The 17126-nt window shown below is 40.9% G+C and overlaps 1 protein-coding gene across 1 annotated transcript in view; it reads right to left on the bottom strand.

Moving 5' to 3' along the window:
• HSF2BP (heat shock transcription factor 2 binding protein) overlaps window positions 1-17126 on the bottom strand; it is a 31666-nt gene that overhangs the window by 13841 nt on the left and 699 nt on the right. Inside the window, exons 2-6 of the mRNA XM_071573618.1 lie at window positions 15500-15650; window positions 11172-11275; window positions 6168-6317; window positions 2181-2319; window positions 255-372 (exon numbers count right to left, since the gene is read on the bottom strand). Of these exons, the coding sequence (XP_071429719.1) occupies window positions 255-372; window positions 2181-2319; window positions 6168-6317; window positions 11172-11275; window positions 15500-15650 (662 nt within the window). The remainder of the gene's footprint in view (window positions 1-254; window positions 373-2180; window positions 2320-6167; window positions 6318-11171; window positions 11276-15499; window positions 15651-17126) is intronic.

The following is a 17126-nucleotide window of genomic DNA, read 5'->3' as shown; positions in this document are numbered from 1 at the left end:
GGGGGCATCCCTGCTTACCTTTGTAATATCATGGTGCTTAAGAGACTTCCAAAGAGACACAAAACCTGGATAAAGCCTTGTGGCCAGCCCTAGTACAGATCCAATGAATCCTACTGGGAAAAGAGCTTCCAAAAACTATATTTCATCTCCAGGAAAGGAATGATGGGAGAGTGGAAAAACTACTATCATCACTGTGAGCTACACTGTAAGATAATGCATTTCATTTGAAAGGGGAAAAAAACAAGTCATCATACACTTTAAATTTGTTACAGAGTCCTGGCTTCATGTCTCCCAGGAGGTGCATCATCGTGTCCAGTAATTCCCGACTGGAGCTAACTAAGAACTCCCGGCCACATGCCAGGGCAGCCACATCTGTGAGAGAGCACAAAATAGCACCATAAAAATCACGTTTCAAACAAAAGTTTATGATAATTATCAGGACCTCTAAAAAGATATGCTGCTGTGAAGAATTAACTATGTCATTCATATAAACTTCAAACTACATTCACCTGTGTAGCAAATCGATTCTATGATTCTAAATACTGAAGCAGCAAGTTACACTGGTTGAGCTCCTTCCTAATTCTACTTTGGTCATTAAAACATTAGTTCAGAGGGGCCAGTGTCCTAATAGCAACACAGTAATTATGAAACAAAAGGTTGTATTCACCTGCAAATAATGTGGACCTGAAGCAAAGCTGACCATTACAGGTTCCACTTTAAAGAAACAAGATTGCAGATTTTTTTACAGTTGCTCAGTTCAATATACCTGGCACATCACACAACCAAAACCCTCATGAATATCTGATATTAGCTCAGTTGGTTAAAACTTGGTTGTAATAATGCCAAGGTCATGGGTTCAATCCCCCATGTGGGCCATTGACTTAAGAATTGGACTTGATGATCCTTGCGGGTCCCTTCCAACTCAGATTAGTCTGTGAAAAAAAGCTTTTTTCCTCCCTCTCTGCAAGTGTGGCATTATTCAAGCACAAAACAAAACCCAAAATATCTCTAAAAACTACTACTCCAAAGCAGATTTTCCTTTAAGATTTTCCCCTTACAGTTGCCTCATACTTTAGGGTATCTTTATGTACATGAGGTGCCTTCCAGCCACTCAAGCTCCTTTGTACGTGCAACTGGCCAAGCCTCCTCCAAAAGCATAAAAGTAGGTAATTACTGACAGAACCTGGTAACCAGATACCTGGTACAGGAGATTAAACAGGTACCTTCCTGTTCCTGACTCCTCTTCAGACAGAACCCCAGCTTCCCCCTCCCACCCTGCCAGCCTTTAAATATTTTCTCTTCTCAGACTTTGCTTTTGCTATGCCTTTTTGGTTATTTTCCCCCAATGAAGCAATTTGAGAGAATTGGACTCCTCCTCAGTGCAGTGGCATTATGCATCACATATTGATTTTATTACAATCTTTAATGGCACTGCCACAGCTAAAAATCACACATTCAGAAAAGCTGTTCATGCAAGATTCACTTATTTGTATAAATATCCTCTGCTTCATCTATCTTGCATCATGTCATTAGTGCCATTTCGATGCTGACGCAGTTTCACAAAAATGCAGATGATGTATCAACCCTGTTTCTCACAGCCTTCCAAGCCAAGGGCAGTCATACTATGACAGATCTGTGGCTTTCTACTTATTTTCTGGCCCTAAAGAGAAATATTTAGTATGGAAGTCAGGTTTATTAACTTTTATTTCTTAGGGCAGCAAAGGAATGGTCCATCTGATAGCAACAAAAGATTTAAGCAGTTTCAAAATATTGGTCCCTACCTTAAGCTGGGGCTGATCCACTCACACCATCTGCAATTTGTAACATCTTGAGGATGTTGGCAGGATTGGCAATTCAGAAAGTAAATTGCTTGGCATTTACAAATGCAGGTGAGTATGGAAGACTAGCAGAATGGTCCCTGTTTCACTCCAGATTGAACAGATGTATTATTAGGGAATCTCAGAACTCAATGGCTCTTACCCATCTAACCCTTAAGGATGTCACAGAACAGCAGTATCAGTAAAAAAATCTTGTAGAATTTTAGAAGACCAGGAAGCACCCAAGACATCAACACTCACTGAATACTTAACTTTGTAAAGCTCTATTTACTGCAGCTTCTACAAGACAATCAAATTCCCAGTACACATGGAATGCTTTTCTGAGGGATAACAGTAACTTACTTGTTACAATCCCTGCCAAAGCTAATACAAACTGATTTTCATCAGAATCCAAATCCTGCTGTTTCATGTCTTCACTTAATGACTTCACAAAGCTCTCCATGGTCTGGGCAGTGATTGTGAAAAACTTCACTGCTTTACCCTGCAAGCACAGAAGAGAAAAAAAGATTTTACACACTACAGCAACTATTATTATTAGATGCTACAGTAAAACTGGACAATCTTCCAAATCATTAAAACATCCAGTTACTTCAAAAAACAACACAAAACACCAGGTATTCACTAAGTGACATGTTTGATCCCCTAATATCTGAAACCATTACCTCAGAAGAAAATGGGAAACTACTCAATGCTACATTTATTTATAAGACTTCATATTTACCTCCTAAACCCACAATAGTATGTATCAATCAGCAGAATTACAGCTTATTTTCAAAAGTGAGAATATTATCCCTTGGCTTGGCAGTAGCTACACCAGGTGTTTCACAGTCACCTGAGCTACTACAGTAGCTTTTGTCAAAACCAGCTGAAGACTAGAGACTTAACAGGAAATTCCTAAAAAACCCCAATGAAGTATTCAGGAATAAAAAAAGGAGAATTCAACTGGATCCTGATAGCAGTCGTTAATTGCTCAATAAAGGATGGAGAACAACAGGCTAGGCAGAAGTTCTTTAGGAAAGGAAATGGAGGTCTCTCCTGGGTCACAGGCTGATTTGAAGTCCCCAATGTCATGTGAGAAAGATAATCATCACACCAGAGCACACAAACAGGAGTACACGCTGCAGTTATGTTACACAGTGTTTGCCACTCAGCTGGATCACTGCTCCATTTTGAAGTGTCTCAGCTGAGGAAGCAGCCACCTGGTACAAAGCTCAGGGCAGGTCAAAGAGCCTGGCCAGAGGTGCAGACAGAGTCCACCAAGAAGGATGGAGAGACCTGCTTCTGTTTATTGGTAATTCTGACCAGTAAAACATGGCTGGAATGCTACTTCACACAGAGTAAGAAGGTTTTCATAACCAAAATAGTCTAGCAGAGAGCTCATAATGCTGGGTTTCCCAGGGCCTTTAATAATTTTTTCAGTTGTTTCACGAAGCAGCTGAAAATTTTAGTCATTCCCAGCAGTGACCCAATGGAACAGTTCAAGAAATCCTGAACTTTTATTCATTTTGCAAAGTGGCTGAAAATGTTAATACCTCATTTAAATTACTGCTTTCACAATATGAGCAAAGCTACTGATAACATTTATTTATTCCTCCACTGCTGCACATTCACCCCATCAAAGTGCAGTTGCTGTGGGGTGACTCCTGGAGAAAGGGCACAAAAAGCAGGCTCAGTCAACACTCAGTATCTTCAGAAGTGATGCTGTGGTCCCAGAATAACAGGAATGAAGGGATCATGGGCAAAGAGGATGGAAACCATTGCAATTCTGCATGTGCTGGATGTAGTTTTTATATTGATATGGACACCATACCTCAAAGATGGCAATTTCAACATAAGCAGTGGCTACAGTTCAAGAAGCAGAAGGTGCAAGAGAAAATTAAGAGAGCCTACTATGAAAATCCTTATTCACACGGGAATATAAGAGAGTAGTAAGCACACTGAGTAGTTGTTATTTTGCACAGAAAACAAGGAAAACCTTCTCTGCCAATCTCCTGAGGTGCCACTGGTGTCCTCTGTGCTGAACCTCCTCTCTAATAGCCATTACTGCACTAGTGCTGAGGTCCAAGGAGCTGCAGCAGAGACCCATCAGGTTTATAAATAGAAAACATTACATACTTTGCACAGTGTCTTATTAGCTTGACAGCATTTTCATAGGATTGAAGAATGTCTTACCCACAGACATTGAGACAAGGCCAGTTCTGAGAGCTCAGATGGTGCCATGAGCCCTTTGCTGTCCATGTAACTCCTATGTGAAAGCACCAGTGAACATGAAAAATTGCTGCCATAAAATACAGTCATTTGTCACCACAGCAGACAACTGAAGTACCAGAACATCTTGTAGGATCCCAAATCTCTCAAGTTGAAGCAGGCCTTGATGTTGTTCTGAAATCAAACCTTCAGGCTGCATTTCCATGCAGGGACCTCATAGTATCTGGTTGAAGCTTTTTGAAAAACATCTAAAACAATCCCACAGGAATTAATTTACTTCTTTTTCGGCACATGCAGGTAGGAAACCTTAAAAAACTCTTTCTCATGCTGCTTCTCTGGTTGTTCCTTCAAGTTCTCTCTAGGAACATTACATGTGGGCAGAAAGAGTCCCCACTGCCTTGAAAACTACTTGTGTCTCATTTTCTCATTTTCATGTTTTGATTTTCTCAAACTGTATGGACACAAATGGTGCACTGGTTACTGACATCACTTCAGTTCATTTGCATTTTATAGGACTGTGAGAAAGACCCACTTCTGTATCACTGCAAACACTGAATAAAGAGTGGGAATTGTTCCCCAAGGCATGAAATGTCCCTGAATTGATGCCCCTTTCCCCATGTACTTAAATTACAGCATCAGTTTCAAAGCACTCTTAATGTTCTCATCTGTTTCTGCAGTTCATGGCACCTTCTCAGGGAAGGCAGGAAGATGCTACAGGCTGTACAGGTGGCTCCAAAATAACCCAAACCAAAAACCTTGTATGACAAATCTCCATCATCTTTTCATGTCCTGAGTCACTGCCAGTTGTAAACTGTGGTTGACATAATGCCACACAATCCATTCCTGTTTTTCCTAGTAGTCTTGCTGGAAACCCAGGCACTTTTCTTATCATGTTATGTGAACCATCACAGGAAAATGAAGCCCAAAAATGTTGCTATGAGCTTCACCAGAAATACAGCAGTTCAACAAGCAATAATGGTTCCCAGAAATTACTGTAGAAGCATTTTGCATTTCAAGCCAACCCAAATCCCAAAGTATTGCATCTTCACAGTTATGCTTTTTACCTTTATACAAATCTTAAGTTAACAGTTTTGTTTTTACCTAATTCTACAGCATTTTGATGCCTAAGACTTGCCTTTTGTTTTAAAATTTATCTGTTTTATACAGTGTTTTGGAGACATTTTTTCCTTAGTAACTACTGTTGCTGCTTGGATCTTGAATCATGAGGTTATCACCAAAAGGCATCACCGTACAGCTTTCTAATATCCAGTATTAAGTTGTAATTGTATTTGGTGCACCAAATTCTTATACTAGTTTACCACTTACTATAATGAACAAATACTATTCATTCAGTTGCTCATCATGCTGCTGAAAAATCAAGCCAGAAGAAATTGTGGCATCAGTTCACTCAGATTAAATATAGCAATTCCTTCTCATGTTGGCCATGTCAAGAATGAAAATCATATTTTTATCAGGCATTTTCCTCTGATCCCTTCTAATTCCACCAGCTGCACCTGGCAGTGAAACTGTGTTAGTTTGTATTATTACCATTGTCATCAACTGCTGTTGTTTGGGGCTTGGATTTTTGGGTTGTTTTTTTTTCAAATAATCCACCTGTCCATGTTTAACATTAAGGATTTAATCAGATCCATTAGCAGCCAGGGTCCCTTAAATTTCCAAGAGTCATGCAAGTATTAAGACAGCACAAAGACTTAAAGAAGTTGAGAATCCATGGATCTCTCTTTCTCCCACGGAAAGAGCTCCTCCAAGCTCTCTACAGGTATGGAAACTGCTCCATGAACCCAGGAATTATTTTCTTCCTCTGTTAGTTTGTGAAGATATTTACATTGTACTAGTTGTAGCCTATCTTCAGTTTAACTGTGTGTGGTGAAAAACAGATAACCCATATTTGGAAATGTGAGAATTAATTACTGCATTTATTTGTAACACTTCATAACTCCCAAAATTCTTAAATGAGAACAGGTGAACAGCAAACCAGGAAACATTTTTGGTGTCCAAATAGTTTCTGAAATATATCCTTAAAGCATGACATACAGCAAGGCCTTCATTTTAAAGGCCTAACAGCATTACCAGGGGTCAGTATTCACCTGCCATACTTACTCCTCCTAGAATGGTTTTCACAGCCTCCTCATTGCTGGATACCCCCCACAGCAGGGTGCACACAGCTGCCCCCATCTCTGTGCAATATTCTGCCTGCTGCAGGAGCTGCTGCTTGGCCTCTGTCAGCTGCTGGCGCAGGTCTAGTTTCTCCTGGAAGAGCACAAGAATCACAGAATCATAGAATTGATTGGGTTGGAAAAGACCTCCGAGATCATCAACTCCAACCCTTGGTCCAACTCCAGTCCCTTTACCAGATCATGGCACTCAGTGCCACAGCCAATCTCCGTTTAAAACCCTCCAGGGATGGGGAATCCACCACCTCTCTGGGCAGCCCATTCCAATGCCTGATTACTCTCTCTGCAAAGAATTTTTTCTGATCTCCAACTTAAATTTCCCCTGGCAGAGCTTGAGCCTGTGCCCCCTTGTCCTATTGCTGAATGCCTGGGAGAAGAGACCAAGCCCCACCTGGCTAGAACTTCCCTTCAGGGAGTTCCAGACAGTGCTGAGGTCACCTCTGAGCCTTCTCTTCTCCAGGCTAAACACCCCCAGCTCCCTCAGCCTCTCCTCATAGAACCTGTGTTCCAGTCCCTTCACCAGCCTTGTTGCTCTTCTCTGGACCCACTCCAGCCCCTCAAGATCTTTCCTGAACTGAGGGGCCCAGAACTGAACACAAGGAAATATTGGTTGCACTTCCTATGTGCCAAAACAGGTTTCTCAGCTCAGCGACAGAGTAAGAAACACAATCATGGCCATCCATGAAGTGGAGGGAAGCTCAGAGCAGTGGCAGACTTGTACCCTCTCCCCTGAGCTGTGTCTGAGCAGCCAGGACAGCGTGCAGGCTGACAGCAACCAGCAGCCTGTCCACAGGGTCAAAGCAAGTGACCCACTGAGACTGAGTGGCACCTAGAGAAGCCTGATAGGAGAGTCATCTCCTCCTGAGCAAACAGCTCCATGTCTCCTCAAGAGAGAGGGGATTTCAGCATCAAGAGCCAGCCTTCCCTCACACCTTACAAAAGATACTGGAAACATCTTACAGGAAGGGAGGGTTGCTTTGTTTTTCAAAACTGCTTTACCCAACATGGCTTGATATACTATTGTCTCCTTCAACTCTTTTCTGTTGGCATATTCCTGATCAGCAGTGGCAAACTAACACAGAGTTCCTGGAAAAACATATCTAAGGTTTGACATTTGGAGGGCCTTTCATACCAGGAAAGCTGAGACACCGTGGTACACCCATCAGGTTGGATGAGGCTCTGAGCCATCTGGTCTAGGAAGGTGACCATGTCTGTGGCAGAGGACTGGAGCTGGATGATCTTAAAGCTCCCTTCCAAATCAAACCATTCTGTGATTTTATGCTTCTATCATTACCTAAGTGAAGTGCTTGGTGGTTCTTGCCACAAAGCATAAAAAAGAAATTATCAACCCTACAAGATCAGAGCACAATTTCAGTTTGGCAGTACTTTTTTCTAGTCACATGGGAAGCTGGCTGGAAGAATATCCTGAGACTGGGTATGATTCTAGGTCTCACTGGCTTCCAACCAACTGCCACAGGGGTAGTGAAGCTGCTGCACTTCTTAGCTTAGAGCCAGCACAGACAGGGAGAGCAAGGCAGGTATTCTGCGGTCTGTGGTCTCTCAGGGTGGGTGGGACCTCCTTGCTAACTCCAGGGTGAGTGGAATTAGACAGTGCTGCAGGGAAAGACAAAGGCCAGTCAAGAAAAATTATGCTAATTCACATATTAGGAGAGAAAGAGAGAGAATGAGGGAGGGAGGGAGAGGGAGGGAGGGAGGGAGGGAGGGAGGGAGGGAGGACGAGAGAGGGAGGGAGAGAGGGAGAGAGAGAGGGAGGGAGAGAGAGAGGGAGAGAGGGAGGGAGAGGGAGGAAGGGAGAGAAGGGAGAGGGAAGGAGAGGGAAGGAGAGGGAAGGAGAGGGAAGGAGAGGGAAGGAGAGGGAAGGAGAGGGAAGGAGAGGGAGAGAGGGAGAGAAGGAGAGAGGGAGAGGGAGAGACAGATCATACATTGTCAAAAGAACACAAGAATCTTACTCTGCCCATTTTACAGACATGGGAATTTCAAATTCACCACAGAAAAAACCTTCCTCTGCCTAACCTTCCCAGCAGGTTTGGACAGCAGGATGAAGTATGGGGAAATATGAAGGAATCTTTCCTGTGAAAATTTTGAAAGCATCTAAACAGAACAAGACTTTCAATTATATATTATCTTCAAGATTTTAAAATCAGTGTCTTGCAATTTTTGGGGTTCACCTCAATGTTTTGTGTTGAGGGTCTGGAAAGAATAGAAATGTAAACTCATCTGAAAATTCATGTAATATGATATCAACCAGCACAAAGCTGCCTGTATTCTGTCTGTCATCAATTACCCACTGAGCCTCCTGATCACACCTGACAGCCTGATTTGTGCTGCTTTATCACCCTACTAATGGAAAACGCAGCCAAGGATTTGTAAAGTTCAAATTAAATTTATCAAGTAAGACTTCTGTGCATATTTACTCTCTGGAGTCTCTTTCACCTAATTAATACATGCAAAAGACTGACACTTGCTGCTGTCTCCATGGGCAGCCTCCCAGGAAAAGTTGCTTATTTTTTAATACTTTGATAGTTTTTAAGCAAATTGGCCAAATTCTGTATTTTACATGGCTCACTGCCAGGCCTATCAGCTTTTCTGTCACCATGTGCATCAACAAAATGTCCACAGGCATCTTCCTATCTAATCCCTATATTCTCCTTGTTTTTCCTGCACTGTCCTTTTCTTAGGAAAATGTATCTCTAATACATTTTATTTGCATTTTGCATTTGCATGCTAACACTGACTGGTAAGACATAAACCCCAGTAAATACCAAATCTAGATCCCCCAACAAGGATGCAAAGCCAGGCCAAGAAATGCCAGAATTTTTAATAGATCAAAAGCAAAATCAGAACAAAGATATGAGGCAAGGGAAACAAAACAGTACATTCAAGAGCCAGGAAAATAAACGAAGCCTGCAAAAGCAAATAACCAACTGGAAGCAACACTCCTGAGAGTTCACATCCCGATGCAATCCCTGTGCTGTGCAACACCACCACCTTCAGGAAAGGGTCAAGGCACAAGAACGCAGCAGTGCCCAAGTATGGAACTACTAAAGGACAGACAAAGACATCAGCCAGGAATAACATCAGCACTTCAAGTTTTGCTCAGGTTCAGAAAGCACAGCAATTCCCTGGTCAGTGATACAGCTCTGCACAGAGGTTTTGGAATGCAAAATGTTGATTTATGACAGCCTAGAAAAGGACACTTGCTCAACCAGAAGATGCATTTACTTTATGTTTGTTTCAGTGAATCATCTCCTTTTCCTTCAGAAGATAAATACGCAGGAAATAATTCAGAAACTGTATGCAAGGACACCTACAGCTGAACAGTAACCAAATGAAAAGCACCAGAAGAGTGATTAACAGGAACAAAAATCACATATACACACACTATCTTGTAACCTGAAGAGCTACATGACTTCACAACATCATAAACAATCCACTCAGACAAATACACCCTCCTGGCATATTGGAAAACCCATTTAGACAACTGGCACATACTGTACAACAGTAGAGACATGAAGAGCTTTGAACAGAAACACCAAAACAACTACTCTTATTAAACTATCCATGTTTTAAGTAGAGCTCATACAAAAGTAAACACAAAACCAAAACTACCTGCCATTTATTTTGTAGTATTAACAAGTATAATGGGTGGGACCCACTTCAGTAGTATCTAAAGCAACAATATTAATTCTTAGAGGGATTTTATCCTGGGTGTTTACACAACTGAAGACCTGTGTGCACAACAAAACTAACTGTGTACCTATTGCTGAACTGCAATAGATATCCCTGTTTTGAAGGAATACCCAGATAGACAACTATTCCATCAAACCAAATTTAATTCCAGAACAACTTGTCAACACAGAAGTGCCCTAAAACTGCATGTCCAAACTCTTCATTTATTCCTTTTCAGAAATGAAATAATCTCTGTAGATTCACTCTCTCTGTGCAATCCCAAGGCTGGCAAATGCCAGCTGTAGAATTCCAGCATAAGCCTCTGCTGGCTACTGAAGATGGCTCCAAGGAAAAGAACTTTTGCAGCAAATAATCATCAATGATTCTCAGAGAGTCCTCTGTGAACTCCAATTGCTTCACAGCAGATCCAAAGTCTGAGAAGTCACAGCCTTTGCTATTCCTTCATCTTCCCTCTCATAATCACTAAATACACTATTGACAGAGCAAAAGGAGCCCTGTAATTGCTCTTTGATTCACAGCTGTACAAGGCAATTGGATCAATATGTGCATTGAGAAAGACTATTAACATTACAAAAAAGGTACACAGCTCACAGAAAGCCAAAAGAGAGGCTGGTTTCATTCTGTACATTGCATTGCTTAAATTATCTTCTACTGTCCTCTTTGAAAATATGTTATAGTTACATTATTCAAAAGAACTGATTCTGTGAAGGACATTTTGACACCTGTTATACCACAGTCTTCTCACATACCCAATGTTTTACTTCAACATGCTCATATAAACAAAATGCTTAATTTTTTAACATCACATACACCAAAACAAACCCTGCCAAGAACTTGTATTTCAACACCATACAACCACATCCCACACAGTGCAGACTGTGAGAGATCCATGCAGGTTTCCAGAAGTTTTGTACCTCAGTGGAGTGCCAGTTGGTTCCTCTTTTTGTATATTTTGACCATTTTTGGGGACTGCATCCTACTATATTTTGCCTAGGTACAATATTGATGCTTTTGCTGTGAAAATGTCAAGAGGGAAAAAACCATCAGTTATGAACCTCTAATTTCCTCACCATCTGACTATATGGATAGAAATCCCAGATTGTTCTTGAGAATGAGGATTTATTTTGTGACATCAACATGAAAAAATGAAAATGATCATTACTGCTTTTGTCATTAAAACTCAAGCACACAGATACTGATGTTGTGGCAGCAAATCTACCTTCTTCTCCCTCATGCAATCTGCCTGGGCCGTTTCCAGACGGGCTCTGAAGTGCTCACAATCCATTCGCAGCTGCTCTACTTCCTCCTCCTTTTTCTCCAGGTCTGTGACAGGGTAAATCAGAGAAACGAAGTACCGTGTTATGACCAACGGGGCTGCACTACGGAAAAGAGAACCCACCAAGTGCAACTTTGCTGAGGTGCTGCAGCTCTTTGCTTGTGCGAGATCACCTCCCCGTGGCTAAACTGGGATCTCACAGTTTGCCACATCACAAGAGTTCTGAGAAAGTAAATGAACATGTTTTTGATTTAAAGCTGGAAAATACTGAAAGAATCACATCTAGCTATAAAACCCTGTGTGCTGGTAAGATTTGTCGAAATTTACTCAATTTTCTGCTTTGTTTTAATTATGGTTTTCAGGAAAATTCAGTGAGTGAAACTTCATTCAATTCAGTGAGTATACTTAAAATCTAACAAAAATACCAAGATTAGTCAAAAGTGTATTTCAGTATATAATGCACAACTTTTATATACAGAAAAAATGAAATGCAACTATTCCAAATATTTTAAATTAATGTTCATAAAGCATTTTAAGTAACCTGGCCTAGTGAAAGATGTCCCTGCCAACAGCAGCAGATTTAGAAGGGGATGATACTTAAGACCCCTTTCAATCCAAACCATTCCGTGATTTTATAAACTATTTAAACATTATGTCAGTCACAAGCAAATTTTATGATTCCCTTAAAAAATTAAATTTTGATGTTATCAGAAATACATTCTCATGTAGACACTTAGTTTACTGAACAGAAATCAAGTTAAAAGCATTCTGTTTCACCATCATGATGCTGTTTTTAAAAAATTCACTCTGAGAGATATTTTTAACAACAGTTGTGTATTTTATTTTACTTTGAATCCCATATTAATATTTATACTGAAAAAAGGAAATACTTTTAAGTAGTTTCAAAAAGTAATGTCCAAACAGCCTCTACTGTAATTTTGGTTAATTTAAAAAAAAAAGAACAAGTTACGGCCCATTTTGAGCACCACACACTTGATCTTGACAGTTTGGTCTATGGCTTAACACACCTCAAATATTACCCCTTACATGTGGTCTGTAATTTTAATGTAATTACCAAAAAATCATATCTAATTCAGTCATAAAAATATCATTAAGAAATTATCCAAAAATTCAGTCCCATGCACCTCTGACTATGTGGGTATGAGTCTGAAGTAGTTAACAGATGTCTTAGAATCTTAGAATCATAGAATGGATTGGGTTGGAAAAGACCTCTAAGATCAAGTCCAACCCTTGGTCCAACTCCAGTCCCTTTACCAGATCATGGCACTTTGTGCCACGGCCAATCTCACCTTAAAAACCTCCAGGGATGGGGAATCCACTCCCTATCTGGGCAGGTCATTCCAATTTGTTTCTGATCTCCAACTTCAATTTCCCCTGGCAGAGCTTGAGCCCGTGCCCCCTTGTCCTATTGCTGAGTGCCTGGGAGAAGAGACCAACCCGCACCTGGCCAGAACTTCCCTTCAGGTCTTGAGCCTGAGTAGATCAAGTTCTGCTCATCAGTAGCAGCCAAGAACCTGTTTATTCTGGCCAGGTAAATACATGCAGTGAAAATCTCAGTCACTGCAAGGAAACAATCTCTCCTGAAAGAGAGGAATCACTTCCAGCCTGAATCCAGTCAGCACACACACAAAGATGCCACATCCTTCACTGTGAGACTTAAAAGGTTCTGGAACAAAACCAGAGCCAGAGGAGGAATAATATTAACTACTGTGTGTTAACACAAAGTAATCTGTATTTTTAAAAGTCCTTCAGATAACAAAGGATCCTCTAAGGTATCATATTTTATGTTGACGGAGAAGAGAAGGATAATATTGGAAGCTGCTGAAAAGAGCCCTACTTCTATCTGTGCCTCGTTCCTGGAAACACACCTATGCCCAGGCAGCTCTCCCCACTGTGCACTTGCTCCAAAGAGAGAAAAGCAGCTTTCACTGTCAACTTGGGTGAGCAAACAAATACAAAATGGAATTCTTATACAAAGAGGAAATACCGACCTTCACCACTGCAGTGGTAAATCAGACTCTGGGAAGAAGTGGCTTTTGAGACAGAGACTCAATAGCAGAATAAGGCACTGGGCACAAGAAAGAAGACGAGGGCCCCACTTCAAGTGTGAGGCAGACTCATTCTCATCCATGCTGTAGGTCACATCAGGAGATTTTTCTGGATCAGAGACTGAATCTCAAAGCTCTGGGAGGTGGAGAACTGAGTACAACCAGGATGAATGCTGACAAGTGATGGAATTCCAATTCTACTGATCCAAAAGCAAGATCTATGTTAAATATGATTTTTAGCACTTCCCCAGGGGACTGAGTTCACAGAATCATAGAATAGTGCGGGTTGGAAGGTTCCTCAGGAGATCATGCAATCCAAGCCCCTGCCAAGGGTCAGCTGGAGCAGGTTTGGAATGCCTCCAGAAAGGGAGAATCCATAACCGTCCCGGACAACCTGTTTCAGTGCTCTGCCACCCTCAACATGAAGAAGTTCTTCCTCATGTTGAGGTGGAACTTTTTGTGTTTTAGTTTATGGCCATTGATCCTCATTCTGTTGCTGGGCACCACTGAAAAGACTTTGGCACCATCCTTACCTTAGTATGTTCCACTAAACATAATTATACAGAAGGATTTTTGGAGCTATTTTTCCAAGACTCCTGGAGTCAAACCCTCTCCCTGAGAATGGTAGTCAGAGCAAAATAGACCTTTCTTTTCAAAATCAACAACTACCCCGACAAAAGTCATAATGAAGACCCTGACATCAGCCTGAAAAGTAGGTGTTGGCTGCACTGAGCACTGCTCCAACCTCAGACACCATCCATGGGAAGCTCCCATAGGAAATGGGTATCCTACTGACCTAGACACACCAGTGAAACATGCAAAGATCTCAAGGTCTCTCAAAGCTATTCAAGACTCCATCAGCCTCACAACCGAATGGGCCAGAAGTGTTGAAAGTCTCTGACTATAATCTGTAATTCTTGAGGAACATGAGACTCTTAGAAAACTGCAGCAGCTGATCAAAGCCTGGAGAGATGTACAAATCACACATTAGGCTTCTACAAGAACAACATGAAAAAACATCTCTAGGAGCTGCCAGGACCTCTGTAAGCTTCACATGGCACACCAAGAGACTAGGGCCTACCCAGAGAGGTGGTGGATTCCCCATCCCTGGAGGTTTTTCAACTGAGCTTGGCCGTGGCACTGAGTGCCATGATCTGGTAAAGGGACTGGAGTTGGACCAAGGGTTGGACTTGATGATCTTGGAGGTCTTTTCCAACCCAATCAATTCTATGATTCTATTCTATGATTTCCAGATCCTACGTCTCTGCTTGTGACATGGATGACATCTCAACTACCAGCAAGGAGAGATGGTACAGTCTTCTAGTCTCTGTTAGGATTCCATGGCATGGAAGAATCTTTCCAAAGGGTGGATCACTGAGGCTGCTGGAAGATGTACCCCTGTATGTTACTTGGCCAGACAGGCCTTGTGGCTCTGCCTAACTCTTTCCTAGCTAGCTGTGCAAATTTATTTTCTATTTATCACTTGATATTCCAGAAGAGATAACTCTCTGTAAGCTGTCACAGAGCTTGTTCCATGTCTTTTCAGGCAAAACCAGTTCCTGGGAGAACAGGAGAACTGTACAGCTGCATGGAAGTTACAGGCCAGGGATGGAGCTGACTCCAGTTTGGTCCTGATGGCACGTTGGGAATGGTGTAATTGTTGAAAAAATAATGCACAGAGAAACATAACACTGAAAAACTGGACTTCAGGGACAGCAGTAAAAACACCTTTATAACAGTCTTCATATTTTTTTATTATTAATAGTTATGATAATAAAAGCATACAACTAAAACACAAGACAGGTCAAATACAACAATGTTGTCTCTTCCTTTAACCTTTTACCCACTGCTATTTGACATATTTTTTATTTTTCAGTGCAAAGTGACCACTTGAAAACCAGAATGTTTTCACCTTCTCCCAAACAGAAAACACTTCTTGCCTGACACAGCTTCCTTCACTGCTGGAACTAAGTATGTTTTTATCCACAGTAAAATATTTTTAATTTGACATGTCTGATTATTTCTAATGCAGTCTGTAATTTTCTTTACTACAAACACATTAATTTGCTGAAGCAGTCACTGAACACCACAGTTTAATCTGGAATATCTCCACAAACTCTACAACTATTTGTAGGGGCACAACAGTTTGCTCTAAGCAGCTTTGGCAGAAACTGTAAGAGCTTGTAACATGGTACTACTCACTTGATACAATAGCATCCAGTTTCTGGAATGTCCCCAGGATATCTCCATTTACTACTTTGGGTAAGAAATCCCGCAATTGCATAACCTCAGTTGTCAGCCTTTCCAAATCCCTCCTTCTCACTCTAACAAATTCCTCTTTGGTCTCAGCCTTCTGAAATGAAACAACAAAACAAACCAAAAACAAACAAATCAACAAGAACACAGAGACTCTGTGTAAGCCTTGAAGTGCTCTTCAGCTTGAATCTTTTTTCTTGGACAAAACTATTCCCTGTATGACACAATTTCAGAAATTCTTAACCTTTTAAAGGAGAACTGTCCAGTAATTAAACCGAAAAGTCTCTGAAATGGACCCTTTGCTGTAATCTAATTTTTGCCATTCTGGCCTAAAGCAAATCACATTACATTTCTGTGTCTGTTTCTTCACCCAATACATGTGTGATGTACCCCAGAATGCTGCAAAAATTAACACCCACATTTTAAAACGTGAGCAGCCATGCAAGTGCCAGGCTGGTGTTTCATGACTGTTGCAAAGGATATGATAACCCAGTTTTATAATTAGTTCAAATATTTCCAAGATCCTCAGTCCTAAATTACAACAATTCTTCTAGAGGAAATTGTACTTACTGAAATGAATTTATCTTTTGTGAAGAGCAAAAATTATTTGCATTCATTTGCAACTCAATCCCACATAAATAACTCAAACCCAAAGAAAAACAGGAAATGTTTACTCGTTTCCTCTTCTGCCAAGATGCTGCTATAAAGTAACTTTAATTCCCTATTTCAATACAATGTGCATTAACTTTAAAATTACAGAACAATTTTCGTACTAAAAACCTCCTAAACTTTACTTTCCCATGGATGTACATGTACAAACTGCTGGATCTTACATATGTGGCCACACACACACTGACATAAAGACTTCAGTGTGTTTTGACTGAAACATCAAACACAACATAAGCTTTCAGAAAACAAGATTATAACCTATCTTAGTACTGCTTTGCACTGCAGTGAGAATAAGACAAATGGAGGTCATCCTTTCCAACCCCATTCCCTGTAATTCTCTCTTCCTGCTTCCCTACTTCCTCAGGTTAAACTTTTCCTTTCAGTTTCGCTTCCTACTCTGTTTCTTTCCAAACTGTCTTTCAAACCCAGACAGTTTTGGGAGAGCAGACGTCAGTCCCACCTTTCTGGGTAAAGAGCTATTAGAGCTGCACTGAAGGTATGGAAGACTTTGCTTTTAACTGGAATTACACGCTGTAAATTACATTTAGGACGTGCTTATGGCAAAGTTAGTATGGTCAAACACCATCACGTGACATGACTCAGGAAAAAAGCAACTCATTTGTGTCTCAAGAAAACATGGAATGAACACATGGCAATGGGACTCTAAAGAGGAATATCATGTGCATGTCAGCAACAAGGAAAGTCAGAGACAATTCAGCATTGCTCAGAATTAGGGAGCATATTTTGGTGCTTAAAAGCATAGAAATAGCTCTGTTCACTAGCAGAAGTTAAATTCAGGTAAAATATGCTGTGAAGCACTGGGATACAGATATGAAATATATAGTAAGGAGAAAATTCTCATTTATAGTGCCCACTGTAAGCAAAGATCTTTGCAGTACTGCAG

The sequence above is a fragment of the Pithys albifrons genome, chromosome 1 (assembly GCF_047495875.1).
Source record: "Pithys albifrons albifrons isolate INPA30051 chromosome 1, PitAlb_v1, whole genome shotgun sequence".
Taxonomy (NCBI): domain Eukaryota; kingdom Metazoa; phylum Chordata; class Aves; order Passeriformes; family Thamnophilidae; genus Pithys; species Pithys albifrons.
Note: the sequence above shows the minus strand (reverse complement) of the source record. Positions and strands in the feature narration are given on the sequence as shown.